The following is a 27,888-nucleotide window of genomic DNA, read 5'->3' as shown; positions in this document are numbered from 1 at the left end:
ACATAATCTAAATCTTACTCAAACACTAAATAAGTAAAAACAAAACACAACATAGATTCATAAGATTAAAATTTATTCATTTATTCATGACATTAAAACTAAAACTCCAATAATTACATCACATACTGAACCACATTAAAGTTCAAATCTAACAATAACAACAAGAATTAAGAAACTTTAGTTTCAACTGCATCGATTGCTGAACCTCTCGATGTTGTCCTTCAACATCGCCATGAACTCCACGTCTCTATCACCGCACTCTATATTACTGACAACACAAAGCTCACGAACGGAGGTTGAAGGCATCTTAATGTATATTTGCCTGACAAAACGCTGCTTTAATATAAACATATTAATGTATATTTCAAAACAACAGTCTTTTAATGCAAAAACCTTTTCAAACCCCAACTTTTATAGGAAAACTGTAAAATTAAATACCAAGAAACCCAAGGGACAAAATTTCGAAGTTCAAAGAACAAAAGCAGATTATCACAATTACAATTAACCTCTTGATTTACCATGTAGACGCGTTTTTAAACTCTATAAAAGACTGATGATTACTTTTGATTCAAAACATCAACAAATTGTCCTACAAATCACTTTCTGTCAAAAATTGTTCCAAATCAGAAAACTAACAAAAAATCTACATGGCAAACTTCAGCTTCTACCACTGGTCAAACACCAGCGATGTTAAAACACAGTTCTCCATGTGGTCACTCAAAGAACAAAGAACAGACGAAGAACTAAACGGGAAAGTCGACATAATAAATGACACTAATTACAACAAAACCTGGAACAGCATAACATTGCTCGATGAAGTCCTCCACTCTCCTCCATCAGAGTTCCAGAAGAATGAAGAAGAGTTTCTGACACAACTTCTAAAACAGGATCAAAAATCTGCAACATGCTAACTGACCTGAAATTCAAAAGAGAGCATGAAATCACATGGAGAAAGGCCAGAGTCTACGAAATCCTAGCAAGTGTTAACTCTAGCGTGTAATACTTTATAAATATTTCATTAAATTTCTATTTTTCTATGTAGTAGTTCATTTTAATAATATAAACATGCATCTTAACATATTCTAAAATGTCAGTGTAAATAAAAACTCTCAACATCATCAACAGTTAATCAAAATAAGAAACAAACCTAAAATGCAAAGGTCTCTTCTCAACTGTTGTAGCACATCTGACTTTTCACGATGTTGCACGAATCTATACTTTCTATAAAAGGAGAAAATCTTCCTGACGCAAGAAAATCTGACTTTCGATTTAACGAAAATCGAACAATGCAACTCTCCCATCAAAGAAGGTAGCACATGCAACTTTCACGATGTTGCAACAATGATACTGCAACATCGATATTGAAAGGTTGATGTGTGATGGGAAGCTTCATTGAAACGATGATGTTGGAACAATGATACTGGAACGATAACATGTAAACATAATCAACAAACATTCGAACAAAGAAGTGTAATCGGAGATTAGCGGCTGAATCACGAGAAAGATGCATTTGAGAGAGAGAGAGAGAGAGAGAGAGAGAGATAAGCTCACAGATATGAGCGGGAGAGATTTGAATGTGGAGCCAGATTATTAACACTTATTTATAGGATTAGAATATATGGTTTGAATTTTGAATATGGAGCCAGAATTTTGAATCTCGACAGATGTTTATTGGGAACTGATGTTTGATTATAAATTGTTGAGGGCAGATGTTTAAACAAAAGTTTAAATGTTATTTTATATTAGGCTTTATATGGACAGACCTTTCCTCAGCAGACATTTGGATTTTGAATGTGGGCCAACTTTGAATTTTAAAGTCTTTTAATATTAGGCTTTATGATGTAATAATGACATAAGAAAAGCCTTGTTGGACAGCCTCTCCTGCTGACACATCAGTTTTTCTGATGTTATTGGGATTTTTCCTTTTATAGAAAGTATGGATAGATATATATTATATTATATTATATTATATTATATTATATTATATTATATTATATTATATTATATTATATTATATTATATTATATTATATTATATTATATTATATTATATTATATTATATTATATTATATTATATTATATTATATTATATTATATTATATTATATTATATTATATTATATTATATTATATTATATTATATTATATTATATTATATTATATTATATTATATTATATTATATTATATTATATTATATTATATTATATTATATTATATTATATTAGGGTAGGAGTTGGCTACAAAGTCCATTTTTCCTACAAAGTGTACAAAGTCATAAAACACCATAATGTCAACCATAAAACACACTCAAAACCCACAAATAACATAATGGAGGTTACTAAAACACCATATTTGTGGGTTTTGTGTTTGTTTTGAATGATAAGGCTTTGATTATCGAATGACTAACATTTGTGTGTTTTATGTTGATTATCATATTGTGTTTTATATTCATAGTTGTATGATGGTGTGTTTGAAGTTTTTAAGGAATGTTAGAATTTGGATATTGTGTTTTAGTGATCTTCACTATGTTATTTGTAGGTTTTGAGTGTGTTTAATAGCTGAAATTATGGTGTTTTAAGACTTTGTACACTTTGTAGGAAAAATTGACTTTGTAGCGGAATATTATATTATATTATATAAAACATGTTTACTCAGAATTACTTGTTCAAAAACATATAAATCGATTTTATAAGGATCTAAATCCACTATAATTAGACAAAGTTTCATTTTACAAAGTTGATCGTGACTTTAAGACGAAAACGACTAACACTTCAAATTCATATGTAATACTTTTAAATTACAATAAAAGCTATATGTAAACTCTATTTGGCAACTTTCTCTGCATGTATATATATTTGTTAATTGTTACAAAAAGGACGTCCACAGAAATGCCCAAACTTGTTGGGTGTATTAAGAGAAAAAGACTTGCATTTGTTACTCCTTTAGTCACATGAAATACCGGTTTTAAAATAATATAATTGAATTTATCTTAAAAGTGGTTTATTTAATAGTCAATAGTTGGGTGTGATAAAATCCAATAACCCATTTTTTTAGAGAAAGATCCATCGATACGGTTTACTTATGTTTAACGATATTAACCAACAACTGGACCTCAACCTATTGGAACTTAAAGCCACGGTATCGATCCCCTGGACCTCAGGTTCTTACACAATGTTTCTCTGAGAATAGATGTGTTTGATGCAGTGGCGGACCCAAAAACTTTTTTCATGGGGTGCGAAAGTTTTTTAAGGGTCGTTTGCCTATCGCTATATAATAACTTTTTGGTTCGGTTCGGTTCGGTTCGGGTCAGGTTGGATCGGATCAGGGATGAGAGGATTCTTATCGTGATTTGTATTCAAGTCGATAACTAAATAACATATCTCGACGTCACATTATCATATATTCACTTATAATTTAATTCAAAATATGTGTTTGGGTTGGTGGAATTGGGATCTTTTTATTTTGTTTGGGGTTTTGATTATTGATGTATTATAAACATGTGACTGATATACATAATTTTTTTTTTTGAAAAACATTTATGTGTGAAATTTTACCCTTTTATATACGTTTTAAAATTAAAATTTTTATAAAATGAGAATCTTAAATCAAATAACAATACAATATAAACTAAAAATTACTGTATTTATTATTTTATTAAATTACTTTTTAACAATTTAATTACTTTAAGATTTGAGCTTTATCAGTGGTTACTTGGTCAATGTAGCATTGAAGCTTTATCCCCGGTAAATTAATTTGACTTTTCTTATCATCAAAAGTAAAAAGTAAAAAAGTAGTAATAAATAAATTAGTATATTTGTTTATAAAGATGCTATTTACCATTCTTCTTCTTTGTTCTTTTAACCAGAGTTGCAGTCCGTCACCGTATACCATGTCCTAAGCCTCCTCCGTCGGAAAAAGTTCCGAAATTGTCTTTTTTTACTTTTTTTCCTTCTCTTCTCTACTTTAACAATGATATTTGAAGGTCAAGGGGTGCGATTGCAAATTTTTATGGGGTGCGCTCGAGGTTTTAATACGTGAATAACACTAAATATTTTTTATCTAAGGGGTGCGTCCGCCCCCCTGGCTAGTATATAGGTCTGCCCCTGGTTTGATGGACCTCCTTACCTAGACCCAACTCCCCTTAACAATCCGGCCCGTAGTTTTTCGAAACAAGCTCTTTCTCTGAGCAGTGTAGTTTTTTTTTAACGGTAAATTTGGATCACTGACGGTTCTCAGGAGTATCATCATGCCACTAACGAAATCACTCGATCATATCCATCTCCACTAGGCTATAAAACCTATACACCTATTGAGGAGTAAACCCAATAAATCTGGGTGTTGGAGTTGGACCACGCACCATCAAGAAATAAAAAAAAAAACCTTAATGGACTGATTAATACTTTATTACAAAATGGGCCACTACAAAAATACTTAATGGACTGATTGGTACTTTATTTCAAATGGGCCATTAATATTATTAATGTTATGGCAGCTCATAAAAGGATTTCACAATTCACATTTCACAGCATAGTAGAAGAATAAAATAACCAGTGGCGAAGCTTGATCAAAAGTTTCGAAGGACGGAAAGTCATGAGACCAATTTTTTTTCCTATCATTATGTTTCGGGTTATATGTTCGGGTCGGATACCCGATTCAAGTCGAGTCAAACAATAATAACTCCAAATAAAACTAAATATTGTTTAACAAAAATAAAGACCAAATATTTAAAATGATGCAAGATAAATGTTAAATATCTGGACGAAAAATTACAACTCAGCCCAACGATTTTTAAAATAAATGGTATGTACCTTTAAGACCTTTAAGATAAAAAAGAATACTCAACTTTGATTTATATATAAAGTAGTAACAAACTTTACATGAAGTTTATAAACAATTATAAAACTTACTAATAGCCCGTTCTTCACATTTTATTTTAACTCAATACGAATATATTGAAAAATATTTTTGACATTTTTAGACAAAATAATTAGCTGGGGCGGACCTATATAATTTTAAAATTTTTGGACGAAAAATCGAAAATATTACACTTCTAACCGAAACATTCGTGGTGGGTGGGACCCCTCCCGTCCCTTAAAAGCTACGCCAGTGAAAAGAACAGTGGCAATCTGACTTAACTTGTATTATTGAATCTTTTGATGATTTCAATAACTTCATATGATTAACATTTGCAAGTGTGTGTTCAGAGGCATAACAAGTATCGTCATTTTGTGTATTCTTATCATTTAAGGCATTTATCGGTTAAATCGTCAAAGACCGGTTATACACACATCTATATAGCTTACTTATACAATTAAGTAAATCAGGTTACATATTATGCTATAATATCCAAACCTAAATGTGATTGCCTGTTTCTTGTTTTGTATTTTTTTGTCACTTGTTGATGTTTCTTAGTTTAATTGCACAGTAAATCAATGTTACTTTAATTCAAACCAATCAAAGCGTTTTGTTTTAGTTTTCACAATCAATTGAAACGCGTAATACTAACTGCATGTTACCCGTATATACAATACCCTAATTGTCTAGGCTAATTGAGTTTTCTGGATGACTTGACATGGTCATCATGCTCCGAACCAATTTACCCCACAACCCATTGTCCATGTCCAAAATTTTCATGTCGCAAACCATGTGCCTTTTGGGGATAAATGTTAGGGATGATTAGGAAAATAGAAACCAAATGGGAAAACCCGAAATATTCAAGATAGGTATTCAGGTATGGGTTTGTATAGATGATATAATCTAAAAAAAATATTAGATGGTATGCTTAAGCGGTCACCGTCTAAACCAGTCGAATAAAAGCAAGGGCCCGTTCAAGCCAAAGCCCATTACGATCGATGTTCATGTATTTGTAAAGAATCCCATTGTAAATTCAATTCATCTTTGTGTGACGATTAACTTTGGCGATACTTGTGTTATTGTCTTTTACTTTAACATACATGGCAAACCTGTATCATGAAAAGTATGTTCAATTTCACCTCATTTCTACCTTGGAATCTCCTAAACCATAATCTTTGCAAGATGAGTTCCAGCTGCTACATGCATCACCAGTCTCGAATCCAACACAAAATTACAGGGCGGAAAGGACCTCGTAGTAGAGGTGCACATTAAGACCTGCTCAGAACCCGAATCTAAAACCGATAGCAAAACCAGTTTGGGTGAAATCTATCCCAGTCCAATCCACCGATTTAAAAATTGGTTTGAGAATGTATCAGTTGAACCTGAAACCGTTTAAAATTTAACCGGATAAAAACCTGCTCAAACTGATCCATATTTTTCCTTTATAACCCGATTTCTAATCCGAACCGATTTGAGCTGATCCGGTTTTGACTTTCTTTTCCCACTTGGAACGGGTTTCAAAACTGATTCGGTTTTGTGCACCTCTACTCATAGGGCCCAAATTTTGTTTACAATCTTATTGTGTTTTTTTCAAAACTTTTTAGCCCAAATTGGAGGACTAAGGGCCTGGGCATAAGAATTATAAACTTGGGCCCAAGTAGGTAATCAGGTGAATAAAAAGATATTTTTAAATTTGACATTTTTTATGGTAAAAAATAAAACAAAAAAGCTAACCTAAATCGTCGATCCCCACCGCCTGCCTCCTTGCTCCTCCAGTCCGCGGCCGCCGCCGCCACCGTACTACGCCGTCGGAGTACCTGTACTTTTCAACACAACCTTACGTTTCAGGTATGCCCTTAATCTCGAACTGATATTAAACACAGAGCTTTAAATTCACTTTTTATAATGATGAACTTGTTAATTCTATGGTCATTTGAGACATTGCTACTAGTTACTTACTACCCTTTAATTGCATTAATTAACATGTGTCCTGAATAGTATAAATTAGAGGATTATGTTGTTGGGGAATTTCAGTTTGCCGGATGATCAGAGACGCGTGTAATCACTCTCAGATCAAATTATTTCGGTGGTTCACCTGAAAAATTCAATCGGATACAACTCTGATTTTATGAGAAATTGAACCAGGGTATGTTAGTGTGTGTGAATTTTCGAACCAGGAAGAAGAATGTAATCAAGGTCGACCCCACGGGCTCTGCTCCTTGGACCCAGCTCCCATGGGGCGCTGCCCCCGGATCCCCGCCTCTTGGAACCCCCGTAGAGTACTGGCTCCGCCCATACAATTCGAATTATAATAACTCAAACAAGCTTGCATTCCCGCACCTCCTAACTTGCTTGATGTGTAGTATAATTCGCTTTGATTACCAAGTCAATCCCCTATTACACTAAAATCATGGTTGCAAAAGTCGCTAGGCGCTCCCTAGTCAGTGGACCGGGGAGTTGAGAGTACTCGGTCTACGCGGAGAGTACTCGGGGAGTACTCGGACATGTTAAATTATAAAGAAATTACTTTTTGGAGATTAAATATATGTCAAATAACCAAATTTACTAATATTTATAACAAAATACGTGAAAATGATATTCATTCTTTAATATGATCGGAATAGAAATTATGTTATATTATTATTTAAGTCAAACTAGGCCCGAGTTGACCTACTAGATCCAATTCTGGCCGAGATTGACCGCGTTTGACCGACTCCGAGTAATTAGGCGGAGTCAAAGAAAGTCGTCTCGGCAGCCTGCCTTGTAGCGACTACTCGGGGAATACTCGGCCTTAGAAACCTTGTTTTACAACCATGACTAAAATATCTAACATATGGGTCATTTTAACGTTGTTTTAGGTTAAAAAATTAAATAAGGGGTTGAAGTGGATCAGTTCAAAAGTTAAAACTTTTATTTACGGGTCAAGTTGGGTTGATTAAATTAAAAGCACGGGTCAATACGGGTTATTAGGGTTTGAATAGAAAAACCACGGGTGAACATCATCATCAGCGATTCAGGGCATCTTCATCCTCTCCGGCCTCCGCCGTCTCCTCCGCCACAAACCCGCCACCGTCTCTGTCGTATCCTCCGCCACAAACCCCCACCCTCCGCCGGCATCTTCATCAGCGACGGTAGCTTTTCCGGTGAAGGTATCATCATCACTTTATGAGTGCCGTAAATGTTTCCATGTCTTGGAATTTGTGGAGTTGTTTTGGTAACTGATATAAATTATATTTGGATGACAATCGGGTTATGTTTTATCTTCTGAATTGATATGGATGCTCATAAGTTTCTTGTATATAATTCTACAATTCGGTTTATATTTATTTGTTATATTAATTTTCAGGTTCTGACCCTTTTTTTTAACCACCATGATTCATATATTTTACAAACAGGTATTCTGGTTAATTAGTTTGACAAGTCTTTCTTAGATCATTTCCTTGTTTAATTAACCCTGAACTTACTTCATACTTTGTATATACATCTTGTTTTAAATTCCCTTATACATGTAGGAAATTCAACGCAAATAATGACCAGTTGACTAATTTCAAACATAAATTAGTTGTCATATTCATAAATCAAATGGTTGGTTTTAATAACAATTGACATTAATTGTACGACACGCCTACAAAATAAATCATATGAAATGATTCGAGGTACCAAAGTTATATTGTCAAAAGAAAAAAAACTGACCCAACCGACCCGAAACCCGTTCTGACCCGGACCCGTTTCAACCCGATCCAAAACAACCCTTTTTATAGTTGACCCGTTTTGACCCATGACCCGACCCGACCCGTTTGCCAGGTCTAGTATAAATCAAACTAGAAGTTTAGTGTTTTAAAGATCCTTTGCTTGCTTTGAAGTTGATTTCTTTTCATTTTCAAATATAGTTTAATCATGGAAATCGAAGATTGGGCTGGTGGATCGAGTGATTCAGAGGTATCTTCACCTGATAGTGACAACGAGGACCATTGCTATGCATATGGTGATTTACCCAAGTTACAGTTTAGGTACTTTTCAGTGTATTTTTTTTTCTTGTGTGAAACTTTCATAATCTCACAATGTTTAATGGATGATTATTTGTTTAGGAAAGGTGGTTCTGTGGCTCATTGGAGGGAGGAGTTGGGAATGGCCGAAGTTGTTAGCAATAAAGGCCGAATGTGGATAACAACAGGGATAGTGCGTGGCGGGAAGTTATATATTTTCCTTGAAGATGCATTGTAAGTGATATTACAATTGAGATTCATAGGAGTTACGCGGCGTAGGACAGGTGTTTTCTGGCCCCGGTATGCATAACTGGCATTTAAACACGCGTAACTAACGCCGCCCGCATAACCGACGCCTGAACGCGCGGAACGACACTAGAATGCCAGTAACCTGCATTAAACACGCGTAACCAACGGCTCGCCGTAACTGTCAATTGAACGCTCATAGCTAGCGTTGGTTACTCGTGCAAAGCTGGTTTCGTGTCAAGCGCTTACCGGTGCCAGGTTACTCTCGTTACATGGTGCCGGACACGCGTTTTCCATCTCTGGTATATGTACACGAGTAAAAACGCGTAAGAGACGTCGCATGCGTAGTTTATGCCCGAAGGACAGACGCAGTTACGTGTCGAGCGGCTAGTTAAGTGCGTGCCGGGGCCGAGTAGCGTGGCTACAGCATAGTTGTTATTAGTGAATAGCTACAAGGGACCTATATGCTACATAGCGAATAGCGACCGCTATTTTATAAATAGGGATGCACTAGAAAAATAATTTTGAAAATTTTTATATGTATATTATATCAAAATGCCCTGGTATATGTGCTATTTTACATGTATATTTAACATCATCATACTCAGTAAATCCCACCAATAGCAAAGCAAAGGTAGGGTCTGAGGAGGGTAAGATGTAGACAACCTTACCTCTACCCCGTAGGAATAGAGAGGTTGCTTCCGGTGAGACCCCTGGCTAAATAGTAGTTTTGTATCAAGCCTTGGACATGAGTCACATAACACTCAACAATCGGGACAAAGGCCGATTTGTGCATGTAGCCCCTTGTCTTTCGGCTATCAACGCCACCACATGATGCATGATTAGTCGTCCGCCAAAGTTGGTGTGAGTAAACCAAAGTTGGTGTGGGTGGCGCTTTTGGCATTTTCCTTTAACAGCTGGAAGGTCTTTTGGAAAACTTTCACATATTGAAGACACCTTTTTATACATTCACTTCTAAAATTGAAACGTACCTGTTGATCATGGCTAATATTTTGCATCAGATTCGACATCACAGCAATCTTTTGCACGTGATTCTTATGTAAATCTTTCGGCATTTGTTGTTTTAGCTGTTGGTATTGTTGCATCTGCATATTGTATTCTTGCAACTGTTGCTGCTGCTGGTACACCTGTAGCCAATACTGCTGGTACTGTTCCTGTTGATAAAACTGATGATACTGCTGTTGCGGTTGAAACTGTTGTTGCTGTTGTTGTTGGTGGATGTACTGTTGCATTTGCAGCCATTGTTGCTGATTCTTGTATTGATATTGCCACGTTTGGTTATAAGCTTGTGGGTTCTGAACCACCCCGGGTTGTTCATTACTTTGCACGGGATACTGAACCACTGGTTGACCGTTGTGGGTGAACACATGTGATTGGGCTGCAGTTGCAGGGTTCTGTGGCTGCTGCACATTTGGCACATGTTCAGAAGCAGCAAGCATGTTGTTAGTTTCGCAAGTTTCCGTATTTCGTGAAGGAATTTGATGTGGGTCCGTATCTGGTTCTGGTCATGTTCATCTGCTTTGTGTTGTTTCGTAGCAGATTCGGTCACCGGAACAGTGTTTTGATCGGATACAGAAGAATTCGTTGTGATTTGATCATCTTTTTGGGATACATGTAGATCGTCATTTTGTGATAAATTTCTAGGTTGATGTTTTAAACCTTCTAATTCTCCGGCTGCATCATCTTCAGATTGCTGAAAACGGGTGCTTTTCTTCAAGAAAATGTCATCTTCCTTTTCTTTATGCTGGTTGACTACAGGCTGGGGAGGGTCGATGGGTTGACTTTTGGAAGTCAATGACTTGTATTCTTCACGCTCAATACTACGAACCCTAGATGGCTGTGCTTACAAACAAGATGAGGGGTCTTTTTTCTTGGTTTTTTTATAAATCCAGCTATTTTATAGCCATATCTAATTGCTATTTACATAAAAAAAAAACTAACCGTCGCTATTCACGCTATCGGTCACTATGACCCAAATAGCGACACTTGGTCGCCTTGCTACATATTGTGCTATAGTGGTCGCTATAGCCGGTATTGACAACTACGGGCGCCAAACACGTGTTTCCTGGCTCTGGTACGTGTAATCTGCTCCGCACACGTAACTGGCTATTAAACATGCGTAAACCGAGGGATGATAGCGCGTAACCGGTTCCAGAAACCAGAAAGTCAGAACCTAGAAGCTTTACCATAATTTCAAAATAACCACTCTTTAAATCAAAACCGTTCTGACCTGAAACTCACTCCTACCTGAACCAAATTAACCCTTTATTGAATCAACCCGTTTTAACTCGCAACTCAAACCCACCCAACTCGACCCGATCTGTTTGCCAAGTCTAGTTCTGTAGAGTAAAATTGAGGTTATCCAACTGGATGAAAGCTGTTGACTTTAAATAAAAATTAGGCTTAAGTGCCCAACACAGTAATTAATTTTTTAGCTCATCTTGATCCAAATCCATCCAGACCCTTTCTTAATCGACACATCCTGACCCGACAACCAGTGGCGGACCCAGGAATTTTTCCATGGCGGTGCGGAACATTTTTAAAAATTTTAGGCCCCTAGGTATATAAGTAAAAAAATCGGTTCGTATAGGTTCGGTTCAGGTCGTGTCGGGTCGGGTCATGTAAAACAAAAGTAATCGCGCCATAACGTCCCTACTCATGGTTCCTATCACAAACAAATTGATAGGGGTGTGCACGGTTCGGTTCGGTTTTTGGGTAAAATCAAAACCGAAACCGAAATGTCGGTTTTCGAGTTTTAAAAACCGTTCGGTTTCGATTTTTTTCGGTTTCAGTTTTTCGGTTTTTACGTCGGTTCGGTTTTTCGGTTATTTCGGTTTTTGAAACAAAATTATGTAAGATTCAAAAAATAAAAAGTATAATTTATATTATAACAATCTTTTCTCATGTTTATATTTAAGTTATTATAGTTAAAGTCTTTAATTAATATTGTTTATATAAACCTAACCTTCTAATCTATTTTTATGTTTCTTCAAAGTTTTTATTAAATTTAATTTTTATATTAAATTTTGTTATATCTTATACGTAATAATAAATCATTTTAGTTATAATGTTTTTATGATAAACACTTAACATTCAAGAATAACATTAATATTTTCTACTAGCATTGGGTTAAACACTTAAACAATTTAAACTTAAACATAAAAATAAATGGATTGTAACTTATCGGTTCGGTTTTTTTCGGTTATTAAAAAAGGTTATCCGAAAACCGAACCGAAATTTTCGGTTATTAAAAATCCGAAAACCGAACCATCGGTTTTTGTTTCGGTTCGGTTTTTTCGGTTCGGTTATTTCGGTTATTCGGTTACGGTTCGGTTATTTCGGTTTTCTTGCTCACCCCTACAAATTGATCCATAAGTTCATCGCTCCATAACATAATGTTTCAATTTTAATTTTTAGGGTGATTACACACGATTTCAACCCTAGAAATCGTGTGTAATCACCCTAAAAATCATCTAAACAACATAATCACCCTAAAAATCATCTAAACAACCATAAACAACGTCAAAACACATGAAATTTCAAACCTATTTAAGAATTTTGTTACCCTTTGGTGTCGGACGGCGGTGGTTCGCGGCTGCTGATGACGTGCTGTTGTGGTTGTTGTTGTGTTCGATGATCGCTGGCAGGAGACGACCCAAGAGAGGGAGGGCGGGAGGAATTCTAAGGGACTATTGGGCTTATTTTAATTATTATAGTTTGAACTTAGGTTGAGTTTGGTTAATGGGCTAGTAACTAGTGGGCTAATTAATAATTATGTTTAATGAAATAGTGGGTTAAGGTATTGGGTATTTGGGTTAAGTTGGGTAGTATAAGTTTATATAATTTAGGTAGTTTTTTTTTAATTAGAGTTTACTAAAAAAATTTAAAATATAAATTGATAACATTTTTTACCTAAGGTGTGTGGACGAAAAATTCAAAGGGGGTGCGGATGAAAAAATTCAAGGGGTGCGGACGAAAAAATCCAAGGGGTGTGGACGGGCTTTTCAACGGAAAATAGCACTAAAATTTTTTTTTCCCGGGGGTGCGCCCGCCCACCTTGGGCTAGGGGTAAGTCCGCCCCTGCCGACAACCAACCCAATCTAACCTGCCCATCTTGCCACCTGTAGTTAAAAGTCATATTTTGTTTTTTAGTAAATGTTGTGATACGATTACCATCCTTAATCAAAGAAGGCATAATGCTTATGAAACCTTATTATCGTATTCCAACTCTTAGAACATGTTTCATAATTTGTAGGTTTTTGGCAGAGATCGGGGCACTGCAACTGTTCGATGTCGACGAAAAATGTATTCCACTTGAAGACATATACAAGAAGGTTGCAGGAGGTGTAGGTGGATCTTCTTGGGAGTCATTTGAGGTATACAGGCATCTCAAATCTTTAGGCTACATAATCAAAAGACACGGTGTTTGTTGGAGTATGAAACAAGTTAAAAGCGCATCTGCTTCTGTTGAAGGTGAATCAGAGAATGGCTGTGAAGAAACGGCTTCTATAACTGAAATCACTAAATTGTTCAGCAGTATGCAGATAACTGAAGCGGGACCGGTTTTTGATGTTTACCCTCCAAACAGCAAGTTCAGAAAATCTAGCCCCGGTGAACCAATGTTTATTCTCTGCATAAGTAGGTAAGAGTAAGATAACCCTATAATAGTTTTATGTAACACATTAATATGCGAGTTAATTACTGTTTTCGTCTCTGTGGTTTGTCAAAAATCACTATTTCAGTCCATTAGTTTAAAAATTGCGATTTCAGTCCCTGTGGTTTTACTTTCGTAACCATTTCAGTCCCTGTGGTTTCACTTTCGTAACCATTTCAATCCATAATTCTGTTAAGTACAGGGACTGAAATGGTTACGAAAGTGAAACCACAAGGACTGAAATCGCAATTTTTAAACTAATGGACTGAAATAGTGATTTTTGACAAACCACAGGGACGAAAACAGTAATTAACTCTTAATATGCACACATTAAGTTTCTCGTTTTGATGTTTTTAGTGGCGGTCCACCAACTAAGAAGCAAATTGAGGATATCGAAGGACAATGTGAAGGTATTCCTCTAAAGTTTTGTTACGTTGAGCATGGACGTGTAAGCATTTTTTCTTTTAATGACGTTGAGCTTCCTGTTCTTCCTTGACTCACTATGATGTTTTAAATGATAATTGCCGATACGGATATAAGGACGCATGGCAGAATCAAAGCCCAGAGTAAGTAAAGAAAATGTCAAAGACACGTGTAAAACAATGAATGGTTATGCGTGAGCGTGTTTTATCTTATTGATTATAGATACAATGGTAGATGTTGACGGTCACTTTGCCTCGATCTTTCTTGTTTTTTGTTGATCCCCACAGTTTCAGTAATAATATATACAAACCAAGCCTCCCCGACCCAGACAAAACAGCCACGTTGCGTTAGTTAACATGCTGAGTAAAATAAGTTCGGGTTAGAACAAATCATCAGGGTTGAAATGAGTTGTTTTAGGGAAAAAATATCAAAATAGTTGTACAAGGTGGTCGGTGGCCAAGATGAGTAGGCGGTGAAGACAAACAATGTTCATGTTAGGTATGTGACCCGTTTTGATCTTTTTTGGTTCTTTTAAGTGGATTCTATTTTTTTTTTGTCGACACTTTGGTGTGGAAACTTAGTTTGATATAAAGGGAGAAACACGTTGCAGCTAGTCAAACCACAACTTCCCCTAAACTCACTTTAAATCAATGAAGTCAAAAGAGCGTAAACTTTTCTTTGCATGGCACATGCCATGAATGAAACCTTTCTTTGTAATAAACGAAATCAAGGGGCTATATATAAAAGTCAAGATGGTATTAATTTTTTTATTATTTGATAGTGAAATGGGCTGTTTATGACGCTTAAATACAATTTATTTTATGTTGGCATCTCAGTCACATTTCCATGTTCGGTTGATTTTGATTGTGTTTTATGTAATTATATACAATAAAAAAAAGAAATATTTTTATATGAATAAAAGTTGAAAAGGGAGTGAATTATAAGTTTTCTATTATTATTTGATACTCCAAGGTGCCGATAAGAGTTTTCTGTGCAAATTGGTGTGTAATGGAACCCGTGAAGTCAATCTAAGTTCCTTCCTATTAAATTTACAATAGGGCAAGTTGCTAAGGAATAAAATTTAAAATATTAAAATGGTAATATGATTATAGGTATATTTTTATATGTCCGTGTTTGTAAGAAAACTCAATGTAACCTAAAAAATATAAAAGTCTAAATGGGTAAACGTAATAAACACATATATATAGAAAAAATAGGAAGTTGAATTGCAGATGTTTAGTTGTCTATTTGCAATTTTGGGAAAACGTAATAAACACTTATGCACTTATAAGGTTCGTATCAAATACAAAGTCTCCCAAAAATAAGAAGTCGTAAGAAGGTATCAAACGTACTCTAATTGAACTCATTCAAGCGACATTGAAACCGTCTAATCGAATTATAGGATATGAGATTTTAAGGTTTTAAGGTTTTGTTTTTAGATGTTTAGTTTGTAGATTTTAGACTTTTTGTTTACATCATTATGTCGTTTTATTTATCATTGTTTCTTTTTTGACTTATTTGTCTTTTTTATTTGACGTTGTGTTATATTTTTTAACATTGTGTTATATTTTGCGATCTTTTATGTTTGTGTACACTTCTTATTTTTAGAAGTTTTTTTGTAGAATAACTTTACTCCAAAGTCGGACACTTATATATCAATATGGATTTGAAATTCAGATGTTTAGTTGTCTATTTGAAATTTTAAATACTAAGAGCATCTCTTGTTTTGCTAAGTTGAAGGAAACATCTACATTCAAATTTCCAATAAACTCCAAGTGAAAAACAACCCTGTTACAAAAAAGCTTCATATGATTAATCTTTGAAAGAGAACTAGAATCTCAAATTAAGATCTACAAAACAGAAAACGTTGTTGGCTTCGCCATATGAAAGGAATCTTCTATGTGACCACTCGATGGCGTGAGAATCAACATTGGCTTGATTTTAAAAATCAAATTTAGAGAGAGGCTAGGGAACATGTTGCCTATGAAGAATGACTTCACCTCAATTTATACTAGATACTATTATGTGTCGCTTTCACCAAAAGAGGTGGTCTCTAAAGGTTGTAACTAATTGTCGACGTTACCGCTTCTCCAATTAATAGTTAAGTCATGAAAAGACATCAGCATGGGTCGGATTCCTCGCGTTCAACCAATAGGCAATAGGATTTGATACACAGTCCGACTTCAATCCGAACTTACAAACCTCCATCTATGATAGTCTAAACACCTCTAAATTGTTTAACAACCCTTGTTAAATACATAATAACATATTCAAAACTCAATACATTAAAAAGTTTGAAAGTAAACAAACGTGTAGTTCTTAACTTCTTATATTCTTTGGAAGACAAAGTGCAAGTACTAAATAATTAAAAAAAAAAAAACAAACAAACACAAAACGTTTTTCAAGGGGAAATAACTTTCATTGATCAGTTCAAACTTAAATGACAAAATTCCAAGTCAACTCTCACAACCTTTACTAACAATGTCCACGTGGCACCTACTCACAGCACGCATTCGGCCGCCCTCCATTCACATTCACACTCTCCAATTTCATAAACAATCAACTCTCTGCTACCCGCCAATTCAAACCCTTAGTTAAATCTTTCATCTCAAACCCTAATCCCCAATTCCAAACGATGTCGCTTTACAAGACCAATTTCTTCGACCCTCAATCAGCGGCGGAGAAAGCGGTATCGGTAATTGGGTACGGATACGATCTCACTTGCGACCTCCGGTTAACCGGATGCAAACCCGGTCCATCCGGGTCAACCCTCATCGAACTCGGTGGAACCCTAACCCAGGACTTGGTGGTTCCCGGCGGCGTCGTTGTTCCCAATGTTTCTCCGGCGATTAAGTGCGATAAAGGTGAACGCACTCGATTTCATTCCGATGTTCTTTCATTCAATCAAGTAAGTTAATCCCATTATTTGAACTCAAATCTTTTAATATAAAGTTGGAATCTTTTTAACAATTGTGAAGTATGAGTTGGTTATTAATAGGTTTGACTTTTGAAGTCAATGCTAACTTGTTAAGGTGATTGTGAATTTTCTGATATGTGTTTGTCAGATGTCAGAGCAGTTTAATCAGGAACTATCTTTATCTGGTAAGATACCATCAGGGTTTTTCAATTCAATGTTTGGTTATAAAGGATGCTGGCAGAAAGACGCACCCGCAACGAAAAACCTTGCATTTGATGGTTGGATTATTTCGTTATACAGTATCGAGTTAGCGAAAACGCAGATTGCGTTGTCTGAGAAAGTGAAGCAAGAAGTGCCGGCTTCATGGGATCCCGCTGCTCTTGCTGAGTATGATGACATTTTAATTATTTCGTGAACGATTTGTTGTATAGTAGTACAAAATCTGAAACTAAGTAAAGTTAAATTTTCAGTTTTATCGACAAATACGGTACCCATGTTGTGGTTGGGGTCAAGATGGGGGGTAAAGACGTAATTTACCTAAAGCAACTGCAAAGTTCAGATCTTGAGCCAACACAAGTGCAGAATTTGTTAAAGCAATTAGCAGATGATTGTATTTCTGAACATGTATCCGAGCCTTCTGTTTCAGGATCGGATAAATCAAAGGTATGTTCAAGACGAAGTGAGAATTAGAGGGGGGGGGGGGGGGGTCGGGTTCCATTTTAACAACGTTGAACCATTTAATCTGTTCTGCTTATTCATATCATTTTTTGTTATTGCTGTCATGATGTAACACAGGATAAACGGGCTGTAGCGTGGGATCTCCCTCCAGAACTCATGAGTTCTTTAAGACCATCTATTGTTTCCCGGTCCAAGAATGATGTAAGCTCATATGTTTGTGAACACCATTTCTTTTCGTATAATAGGAATGCTAGTCTATAGGCATTTCACCGTATGTTGTTTTTCCTTTAGGATCTAATGAGCATTCATGTTCGCCGAGGAGGTATTGATAAAGGTCAAAGCCACAAAAGTTGGCTTTCAACTGTACCCCAAGCACCAAACGTCATTTCCATGTCGTTTGTTCCAATCGTGGCACTTTTAAGCGGGGTTCGTGGTAGCGGTTTTCTAAGTCACGCCATCAATCTGTATCTTAGATGTGAGTAGTATCCATTTTGTAGAAGTTATTGGGCGAGCCTCGGGCTTGAGTGTCAAAAAACTTGTTTCTTTTGCAGATAAACCACCGATTGAGGAGCTCGAACAATTTCTAGAGTTCCAGTTGCCGCGACAGTGGGCTCCAGCATACGGCGATCTCCCACTTGCTTCTAGACGCAAGAAAAACCCATCCCCGTCACTTCAGTTCACCTTCTTGGGTCCTCGGCTCTATGTTAATACGGTCAAGGTAAAATCTTGCCTCTTTTTATGAATAAAAGTAGAATTTTGACCCGTTTACCTACAAACAGGGGTCAGTTTGGATTCTAATTCATTTCCGACTGGTCAAACCGGTTAAGCAAAAGTGCCTAACTAAAAAGAAAACAAGTCAAATGCGTATAGACTTATCCTAATTGAATTCGATTTGAATTAAACTTCTCCAAGTCACTTGATTAGAAAACGATAATAATTTTTATAATATAACTTTGACTATTTACAGGTCAATTCTGAGAATAGGCCAGTGACTGGGGTCCGCTTGTACTTAGAAGGACGGAAGAGTGATCGGTTAGCCATCCATCTGCAACACCTATCTTCGGTTCCTAAAATGCTTGAACTCACTGATGATTTCAGCTACAAACCTAGTGACGAACCGATTGAAAAAGGCTATCTGGAGCCGGTCAAATGGAGCATATTCTCTCACGTGTGCACCTTCCCGGTCGAGTACAACGAGGCTCTTATTGATGACTCGGCTTCCATTGTCACCAAAGCTTGGTTTGAAGTCAAAGGCGTGGGTATAAAAAAGGTTCTGTTTCTTCGGTTGGGATATTCAATGGTCGGATCGGGAAAGATTCGACGGTCCGAATGGGACGGGCCATCCATGAACTCTCGGAAGTCGGGGTTAATGTCAACGCTAATGAGCGCACCTTTTAGTATCGGGCTTGGTACACCTGAACAAAAGCCCGTAAAGGTGGAATTGAATTCCGCCATTTATCCTGATGGACCGCCTATAAGAACGCCGAAAATGTCGTCTTTTGTTGATACTAAGGAAATGATGAGGGGACCGGAAGATCCGCCGGGGTATTGGGTGGTGACCGGAGCAAAGCTGTGTGTGGAGGGTGGTAGAATTAGAGTGAAAGTTAAGTATTCCTTGTTGACAATAATGTCCGAGGATTCGATGTTTATGTGAGAAAAAAAGATGTACAATAATAGTTGAAGGATTAGATAATTGTTGTAATTTTGTATCATCACTAAATTAATCATCCTTAATTTGTAAATGCTGCATTACTACCAAAGGTACATTTTATATCTTAGCTTTGATCATTAAACATGCCTCCTTTCAACTTGGATATTTTTATTGTTTACCCAATTATCTGCCTACCCAGTAACACTTTTGACCATCAATAATACATTATGCCAAATTCTCTCTCATTATACACTAAAATTTTCACAATTTCCATGCCGTCTGCCCGTTGTTGTATGTTACCAAACACATCCCAAGAAACTGCAAAAAGTGTAAAAAAACAAAATTAAGGTGTTGGAAAACCAGGCGTAAAACACGAACACATGAAAAAACACACACGGCGGACTCTAGTTATCAACAATGTTTTTAAAATCCGGTTTTTATATCGTACCGGATTTGGCTCAGAAACGGTTTAACCGGGTATATCGGGCGGTTCAACCGTGTGTACCGGAGTTTAACCGGTACAACCTGCTGGTTTGAACCGTTCCTTTAAAACATTGGTTATTAATATGATCCGGAAATCAAAAACAATAACTCATCTATTTATACTAGTCTCGAGTGGGACATCATGGCGGTAAACTGGTGTTCTCCACAATCAAAAGACTAAGAGTTCAAATCCTGTAAAGTGAAGGTTGTGTATATATCTCGGAATTGATGTTCACAAAACAATCTACAACATCTTGAAAATCTAGGAAGCCTATACCACTCAAATAGGTTTTTAAATAAATACTAAATACAACTTAGTAATTAACACCCTATAACTATTAGATTATGACAAGATTAAGTCCAACATAAGATTCAAAATTAATCCTACATCTGATCATAAGTTCATTGTAAGCTACATAGATAGATATACAGTCTATTACAATCAGATTTCTATGTAAGATTTCTCACCAAACACATCCCGAAATACTGCAAATCATTAAAATGATATTATCATATGATCTTCATGGAGTCGATCAACTTGACACTAGTAAATTGTTAAAAATAGCCTCTAGTTAACATATTATTAACTATTAAGCGACATAGAAAGCTCAATTGGAATAAACAGTTACTCTAACATGTGTACTTGAAAACAACGAAATCATGGTAGTAATCACATGAGTTCAGAATGATCAATGGAACATTCTATTCGATTGAAAAAGAAGTGAGTGTATGTATATGTATACCTGAGAGATCGAATGGCGATTTGATGACCGAAAGCGTGAAACATGAAATTGGCGCCATGAAGGAACATGACGAATCCTCCTGTGCAACCTAGAACGAATAACTCAACCACTGCCATCACTTTCTGTTGTTAATCAAAAGGTTTGTGATGCCAATGATGGGTGGTTTTTATAAAGAAAAAAAATAAAATTAATATAGGTTAAAGAAGATGGATTTTTGGTGTAACGTCCAATAATTGATGAAGTTTTGTATATCCTTCCCGCCACCGCCCACCACCAACTATTTGTGGTTGTGTCCTTTCGGACGGCCACCTAATTATTAAAAAAAGTAATGTTTTATAAACATATAAACCTTGAACATTATATAAAATGTTTTTTTTAAAGTACGCTATTTAGAATCCTTAAATTTTTTTTTGAAAGGTGAACTTCATTAAAAACCAACCAAGGCGAACTTCTCCAAGATAGAGAAGAACCGCCCAAAAAAAGAGAATAAATTACATCACGGAAAAATTAAAATTACACCAATTTCGCCAATCGACCGATCCCTCTTTATGTCTACTCCTATACCAAAGAAATCCCAAGGATTTGACGTCCGCAACAATTTGGGCCACGTTCGTATCTTTCCCATTAAAGACTTTATCATTCCTAGCCTTCCACATAGTCCAACACGCCACAATAATTACTCCATATATCCTCTCCTTCTTAGCATTCGACTCGGCCAAATATGAGACCAAGTTAATCACATCCAAAAGCGAAAAAACAAAAAATTGAGGAATTTTGCACCATTTTGCTAACGCAATCCAAACCCCACAAGCCACCTGACAACCGGAGAACAAGTGATCTACTGATTCTTCTGTTTCCCCACAAAAAACGCATAAACCGTCCCCCATTTGAACATTCCGTCTTCAAAGAGCACTTTGGGTAGGAAGCCTATCCAAACTCGCCCTCCACATAAAGATATTACGTTTATTTGGGATCCATTTACACCCACTATAAACATAACTATCTTCTCTAGGTTCATTACGTTTCAACCATTTTCTGGCTTCCTTAACCGAGTATCCACCATCTGACCCTTGGTTCCAAACCCGCATGTCTTCATTTCCATTTAGTCGCACACTCGAAACCAAACGATGACATTCTATTAATTCTTCGACTTCAACAACAGTGGCCGGATATTTATTCCACCTCCATTGAACAACACAATTTTGATTATTCTAAGAAATCTATCCGCTACCGTACACCATTTATTTGGCTCTAAATGAAACAACATGGGAAACAAGTTCTTCAGCGGTTCATTTGTTAACCAAGGATCAACCCAAAACTTTACATTTTCGCCATTACCCACAACTCCACGAATCGTACCAAAAAAGCTATTACCTTGAATTTTCAATTGATAACCATTCTTCACTAATCTTGACCATGTACCCGGGAACCGGCTACTACAATGGATCATCTCCCATCTTCGTCTTGAACCATGAACCGCGTCAATAACCTTCCTCCATAACGCCTTGTGCTCTATTCGATATCTCCACAACCATTTCAAAACCAAAGCATTGTTACACTCCTCCAACTTAGAAAGACCCAACCCACCCTCTTGTTTATCTTTCGTAACCTTGCTCCAAGCAGCCCAATGAATTTTATTCTTTCCGTCACCACCTCCCCAAAGAAATCGCTTAACAATAGACTCAAGCTTATTAATCACCGCGATTGGAGCTTTATATAAAGAAAAATAGTACGTAGGGAGACTTTCAAGAACCGACTTTATAAGAATAACCCTACCGGCCATGGATAGAACACTAGCTTTCCATCTCGATAACCTTTTGTTGAAAACTTCGACTACCGGGTCCCAATTAGAGATTCGGTTCATATTGGCCCCCACAAGAAAACCCAAATATTTAAACGGAGTCGTTCCCGGTTTACAACCCAAACCGCTAGCATATAAAGTTACCTCCTCCATACTCTTGCCAATACCAAATAAACACGATTTATTCAAGTTGATACGAAGGCCAGAACATAAGTGAAAGATACGAAGGATCCTCTTCAAAGCTCAGAAGTTAAACTCCGACCATTCTCCCATAACCATCGCGTCATCGGCGTAAAGGAGATGAGAAATATTTGGGCCGCCATTCGGAAAAGTCACGCCATCAAACATACCACGGTCACATGCTTTCCTAATCAAAACAAGATAAACCCTCCATAACAATAAGAAACAAAAATGGCGAAAGAGGGTCACCTTGACGTACACCTTTACTGCAACCAAACTCAAACGTAGGGGATCCATTAACCAAAACAGAAGAACATGCCGACATTAAAACTCCCTTAATCCACCTGCACCAAACTTCCGGAAACTTCATTTGCCGTAAAATCGATAACAAGAACTCCCAGTGAACATTATCATAAGCTTTTTCGAAATCGATTTTGAACATGAAAAACTCTTTCCTCATCTTTTTTGCCCACGAGAATATTTCACTAATAATTAGAGGGCCGTCAAGAATATATCTCGCCGAAAGGAAAGCCGATTGAGTCTCATAAATAACCTTACCCATCACCTTTTTAATCCGGTTAGCAAGAACCTTAGAGATTACTTTGCTAATAATGCCAATAAGAGTTATTGAACGATATTCACCAAGATCAACCGGATCAGTTACCTTTGGGATCAAAGTAATGAATGACAACCTGACTCCCCGGTTGATCGTCCCAGTATCAAAAAAATTCAGCATTATCTTGACAAAATCCTCGGCAAATAACGACCAAAATCGCTTCACAAACCTAAAACTAAAACCGTCTGGCCCCGGAGCTTTGTCACCGCCACATTCAAAAACTGCGTCTTTAATTTCGTTTTCAGAGAAAGGGACCACTAATTATTCGGCTTCAATATCATTTAACTGTTTGATACCATAGCAATCCAAAGATGGTCGAGTTTGAAGATCTTCCGCGAACCTCTGTTTAAAAAACCGATGAACCTCTTTTTTCACTTCGGCCGGTTTGAAAACCCACCTCCCATCAATGCTCAAACCCGGAATTGTATTCGCCACCCTCCGTTTATTAATAACTCCCTGAAAAAAACTAGTATTCTCATCCCCATCACGCACCAACGAACCCGCGCTTTTTGTCGAATGTCTTTAGCTTTAAGATCATCCAATTCCTTTAGTTTTTTCTTAGCCTCCATAATAACCCATTCCTCGGCTTCTGTCAGATCCCTCTCCTCGACTAACTCATCTAAATGAAAGAGGTCTTGCTTCAAATTCATTTCCTCCTCAACATCTTCTTTCAACCACTCCTGTTTCCATTTTACAATTTCAAGCCTTATCCTAAACTTATTCATAAGAACAACATCCGGAGGCCCATTCCCGATAAAACCCGACAAAGCTCTATGAACAACCTCCTCCAAAACGTTCCTGGATAACCAAGAGTTAAAAAACCGAAAAGGTTTAGGCCCGAAATTCCGCGCTTCCAATTTTAGAATCAACGGGCTATGATCCGATTCCTCTCTAGTAAGCGCCCGATATTCCGCATTTGTCCATTCACACAAGAAATTCCAAGACACAAAAATACGATCAATTCGACTACATTTATTCCGGGTCATAAACGTAAACTTTCTTCATCTTAGAACAAACTCATGCAAACCAACATTGTCAATGAACTCGTTAAATTCATTCGAAACAGCCGCATTAACCTTGGAGTTTCGCCTTTCCAACCGGTCTCTCACGCAATTAAAATCCCCCCCCCCCAACGATCCAATAGTTATGATTATTATTGGTTATACGTTCAATATCAGCCCACAGAATCATCTTATCACCTAATCTTTGAGGCGCATAGACGTTAATAATCGAAAACGCATTCCTATTTTCTTTCAAACAACCATGAATGCATAAAAAGAATCTATGTTTTTCCACACTAGAAAGACAAAATTTCTTGGGATCCCATAACGACAAAAGACCACCCAATCGACCTGTAGACCCAACCCGTTCGAAAGAGAATTCCCTATTTCACCAATACTTCCTTAGATCAAAGCCATCTAAAGACGAAAATTGAGTTTCTTGAATCAAAATAAAGCCGATTTCATTAGCAATCCTCAACCTACGTATCCAAGCACTTTTCCCATCACTTCCCAACCCCAGATATTTATCGACAAAACATTCATTGATTAACTACTTGAAAACCTTCATTATGAATTGCCTCCGAAAGATCACCTTCAAATTTGTCGATATTTGAAACTCCCAAATTCTTAGCCATAATCATCGTATTAGAGACTTCATCATGAATTTCATCTTCCAATCTTTGCTCCAAGGAACTGTTCACAACACTGCCATTCACGTCTGAGGTAGTAAGATCAGCAACCTCCTCGTGCACTACGACTCTATTTAAATCCGGGGTAAGGAACTCCTGATTATTATCCACTGCAGCATCGTTATCCCTATTGGAAGAAACATTCCCGTTTACATTAAGAATAAACCGGTCTATGTCAAACGGGTCCGTGCTATCTCTTTGTCTCTTTTTTGGTCGCTCCTGACCCATCGGAGAGTTGGACTTGTTCCTCGCACACTTTTTCCTAGCAAATTTCCCTTTTCATTTACTCGGCTCCACCACTGTTTTCTCCGCATTCAAATGCTAACTAAAAACTTCCAAAGTCTCATTCACCCTTTCTTGAAACCCATTCATAGATTGTTGATGATCTATGCCCTCTTGATGAATATTATTAGCACATAAAACATCCTCCATGCAAACATCCACCCCTTGGTTATTATTAACTTCTACCGAATTCTCCAAACACGCATCATCATCGGCCTCTTCCAAGTTCACCAAGCAATCCGGAATCCACTCGCCACATTCCTCCTACACCAATACGTCAAGCTTGTTCCCTTTCCAATTCAAATAGATATGTTGAGATACTCGACCCACAGATGATCGTAAAATCCCAACAACAGCAAATGATAAATCCCCACCCTCCTCCTTAAACTGGGCAGATTGAATAACCGAACCAAATTTCGAAGCTATCTTATCGAACACCTGAGCACATGATAAACATAAAGGAACCCCATGCACTTTCAACCAAGCTATCTTCTGGGATTCGAATATTTGCCCCTTCCACTCTTCCAATTCCCCAAAAACATTCATCCACGCATATTTATTGTCGATGAAAAGTCTCTTATCATCACTGTTATCGAACACCAAAAGGACCTACAGACCGCCTACGTACTTTATCTCCACATGCACATCACTGATCAAACTCAACACCCTCCTCAAGTTTGTTAAATTACCAAAATCTTTGACACGACCGACGAGCCCACATTCAAACCAGTTCCCGAAAGCTTGGATATTAGGGTCTAAATCAATCTCCATCAACTCTACAACCGGCTCATTATTAATAAGTGTATCCCGGAAGGATTTACCACCATTAACATTGAAAGAAACCAGTACCCCCGAATTATCATTCACCTCAGCAACCGTAATCTCATTCACATCGACCCTTGCAACCCCCTGGTTCTCCTTCTCCTTAACCGGTTTCCATACTGGACCTTCCTTCATTCTCACATCTACCCCGTCGACAAATCTAGCCCGAACTATAAAAAGCTTATAACTTCCAATCCACACATCTTTAAGACTTTCTTCTAGATCCGACATATTCCTATCGTTCTTAAACGATGCAAAACCAAACCTCTTACCAAAACGATCGAGTTTTCAAGCAATATACGTACCTTGTATGTCACCGAACTCCTTCAAAACGTTAGCCAAGTCTGCCGATGAACATCGAGCTGGCAGATTGGAAACGAAGAACTTGGTCACCGAATCACCATCGTTCGAGGATTGATGATGTTATGATCCCCTCCCTTTCCTATCCGGCACGTCATACCATTGATTTACCTTGTATCGATCCCTTCCTGCCACGAAGAAGATGAAAAAAAAAACCTTTTTCGCCGCCTCCTATATTTTCAGAGCAAACCCTAATCCTAGTTCAAATGTAAGCACACCCTTATATGACTTTGATTTTTGGGTATGCATATTTGTTTAGTTATTAATTACCATACGTCTTATTAAGATCCACATGCGTATATATACTATGACTTATTTAGTCATTTAAACACGTGATGTTAATAGATGGATTTTTTTCTAAACTAAACTTCTTTTTATTTAGTTTATATCAGATCATTTGAGTTGACATACTCGAAGCCAAAATGTTGGGTTTGGCTTCCGATTTGCATTGACTTGTTGGCCTACGTTTTTAGAATTATAAAAAAAAACCTTAAAGTTGATAATCGGGTAAAGTTCATATAATTGGGTTTATTTGACTAAAGATAAAGTATGGTTTACTTTGGTTACTCGGTTTATTGGACTACATATAAACCAAATTCATTTTATTTGATTTGATTCGAGTTTAACCGTCTTTTGTTCGATTATCGTTTTTAACTGTTTTCGGTTCTGTAGCAATGGCCTATCAATTTTTAAACATATATTAAGTTGAAACATAACTTCATGTAGCAAGTTTTATAAAAGGTTTTTGACACAATTTTGTATTCGGTTTGAGTTGACATACTTAAAGTTGATTGATGTGACATTTCGGTCAACACTTGCATACTGCTCTGTAACACTTAGTTTCGATCGATCAAGCTCCCATTTGTAACTTTTCAAGTGAATAGTAGACCGGAGTTGTGTAATTTCCAGCTCCCAGAATTTTTTTTTTTGTGCCGAAGATCATCTTCACGAAGAAGATCAAAGGTTTTTCCCGTAACATATTGCATGTGTTCTTATTTATTAGTTGCATTCATATTTATCTCATCACATTTTACTTTCAGTTGACTTAAACTTGTTCTTTAAACTAAGGATCCTGACAGTTAATCCAAGATCCTGAACACCAAACTTACAATTTTCACAAGCACCTCACCTCAATTTCTCGATTTGGTAATAAAATTATCTTCACTAGTTTTTGACCAAAACATGGACCATAATCAAACAGCACAACCGAAAATATAAAGGTCAATTTTTTTGGTGTGGCAGGCTGAGCTAGGAAGAGTGGCGGCTAAGGTGAACCTGGCTAATCGAGGCATCCATCTTCAGAAACGGACGTGTTGTCGAAGTGGAATCGGTGATGAGTCGTCTGATCACATTTTCGTCTCTTGCTTGTGGGCGAAGGCTGTTTGGTGGAATGTGTTGAGATGGCTCAAGATACCGGTTGATTGTGATTGGAACTCGCTGCATCAGATGCTGAATCATATACTTTCGCAGGTCGTGTCAAG

The 27,888-nt window shown here is 36.9% G+C and overlaps 3 protein-coding genes and 1 long non-coding RNA gene across 11 annotated transcripts; 2 read left to right on the top strand and 2 right to left on the bottom strand.

Annotated features, from left to right (window-relative positions):
* Positions 1 to 6,547: 6,547 nt before the first annotated feature.
* Positions 6,548 to 14,444, top strand: LOC110936925 (tRNA-splicing endonuclease subunit Sen54). 8 transcript variants are annotated; one of them, XM_035988602.1, is made up of 7 exons: positions 6,564 to 6,702; positions 6,889 to 8,003; positions 8,201 to 8,249; positions 8,745 to 8,864; positions 8,948 to 9,074; positions 13,363 to 13,749; positions 14,119 to 14,444. In XM_035988602.1, the coding sequence occupies exons 4-7, from the start codon at positions 8,831 to 8,833 to the stop codon at positions 14,255 to 14,257; spliced, it is 687 nt and encodes a 228-aa protein (XP_035844495.1). In that variant the 5' UTR covers positions 6,564 to 6,702; positions 6,889 to 8,003; positions 8,201 to 8,249; positions 8,745 to 8,830; the 3' UTR covers positions 14,258 to 14,444. The 8 variants fall into 8 exon arrangements, 7 of the variants coding, with proteins under 7 accessions (XP_022035026.1, XP_022035025.1, XP_022035021.1 ...); XM_035988601.1 differs by having other exon boundaries at positions 8,943 to 9,074; XR_004890523.1 differs by lacking the exons at positions 6,889 to 8,003; positions 8,201 to 8,249 and adding an exon at positions 10,175 to 10,810 and having other exon boundaries at positions 6,548 to 6,702; positions 8,943 to 9,074.
* Positions 14,445 to 16,656: 2,212 nt separating this feature from the next.
* On the top strand, positions 16,657 to 19,552 carry LOC110936927 (MACPF domain-containing protein NSL1). The gene is made up of 7 exons (XM_022179335.2): positions 16,657 to 17,092; positions 17,250 to 17,488; positions 17,572 to 17,764; positions 17,897 to 17,980; positions 18,071 to 18,254; positions 18,331 to 18,497; positions 18,747 to 19,552. The coding sequence occupies exons 1-7, from the start codon at positions 16,820 to 16,822 to the stop codon at positions 19,431 to 19,433; spliced, it is 1,827 nt and encodes a 608-aa protein (XP_022035027.1). The 5' UTR covers positions 16,657 to 16,819; the 3' UTR covers positions 19,434 to 19,552.
* Positions 19,473 to 20,905, bottom strand: LOC110936928. Its single transcript, XR_002590408.2, has 2 exons — positions 20,657 to 20,905; positions 19,473 to 19,748 (listed from the first exon to the last, which is right to left on the bottom strand). It is a non-coding gene; the product is annotated as an uncharacterized LOC110936928 (long non-coding RNA).
* A 2,609-nt stretch (positions 20,906 to 23,514) lies between these two features.
* On the bottom strand, positions 23,515 to 24,239 carry LOC118491579. The gene is made up of 2 exons (XM_035989458.1): positions 23,754 to 24,239; positions 23,515 to 23,709 (listed from the first exon to the last, which is right to left on the bottom strand). Exons 1-2 carry the CDS (start codon positions 24,237 to 24,239, stop codon positions 23,515 to 23,517), a joined length of 681 nt encoding a protein of 226 aa, XP_035845351.1.
* Between the last annotated feature and the right edge of the window lie 3,649 nt (positions 24,240 to 27,888).

The sequence above is a fragment of the Helianthus annuus genome, chromosome 4, assembly GCF_002127325.2.
Source record: "Helianthus annuus cultivar XRQ/B chromosome 4, HanXRQr2.0-SUNRISE, whole genome shotgun sequence".
Classification (NCBI taxonomy): Eukaryota; Viridiplantae; Streptophyta; class Magnoliopsida; order Asterales; family Asteraceae; genus Helianthus; species Helianthus annuus.
The sequence above is the reverse complement of the archived record's forward strand: the minus strand, read 5'-3'. Positions and strand labels throughout refer to the sequence as shown.

Bases quoted from the DNA above. Each gene is read 5' to 3' on its own strand.
- LOC110936925 (XM_022179329.2), top strand. From the start codon at position 8,752: ATGGAAATCGAAGATTGGGCTGGTGGATCGAGTGATTCAGAGGTATCT. The intron at 8,865-8,942 runs GTACTTTTCAGT...TTATTTGTTTAG, and splicing joins TTACCCAAGTTACAGTTTAG to GAAAGGTGGTTCTGTGGCTC. The intron at 13,750-14,118 runs GTAAGAGTAAGA...TGATGTTTTTAG, and splicing joins TTTATTCTCTGCATAAGTAG to TGGCGGTCCACCAACTAAGA.
- LOC118491579 (XM_035989458.1), bottom strand. From the start codon at position 24,239: ATGACCCGGAATAAATGTAGTCGAATTGATCGTATTTTTGTGTCTTGG. The intron at 23,710-23,753 runs GTTCGTTGGTGC...AGTTTTTTTCAG, and splicing joins ACATTCGACAAAAAGCGCGG to GGAGTTATTAATAAACGGAG.
- LOC110936927 (XM_022179335.2), top strand. From the start codon at position 16,820: ATGTCGCTTTACAAGACCAATTTCTTCGACCCTCAATCAGCGGCGGAG. The intron at 17,765-17,896 runs GTATGTTCAAGA...GATGTAACACAG, and splicing joins CAGGATCGGATAAATCAAAG to GATAAACGGGCTGTAGCGTG. The intron at 17,981-18,070 runs GTAAGCTCATAT...TTTTTCCTTTAG, and splicing joins TTTCCCGGTCCAAGAATGAT to GATCTAATGAGCATTCATGT.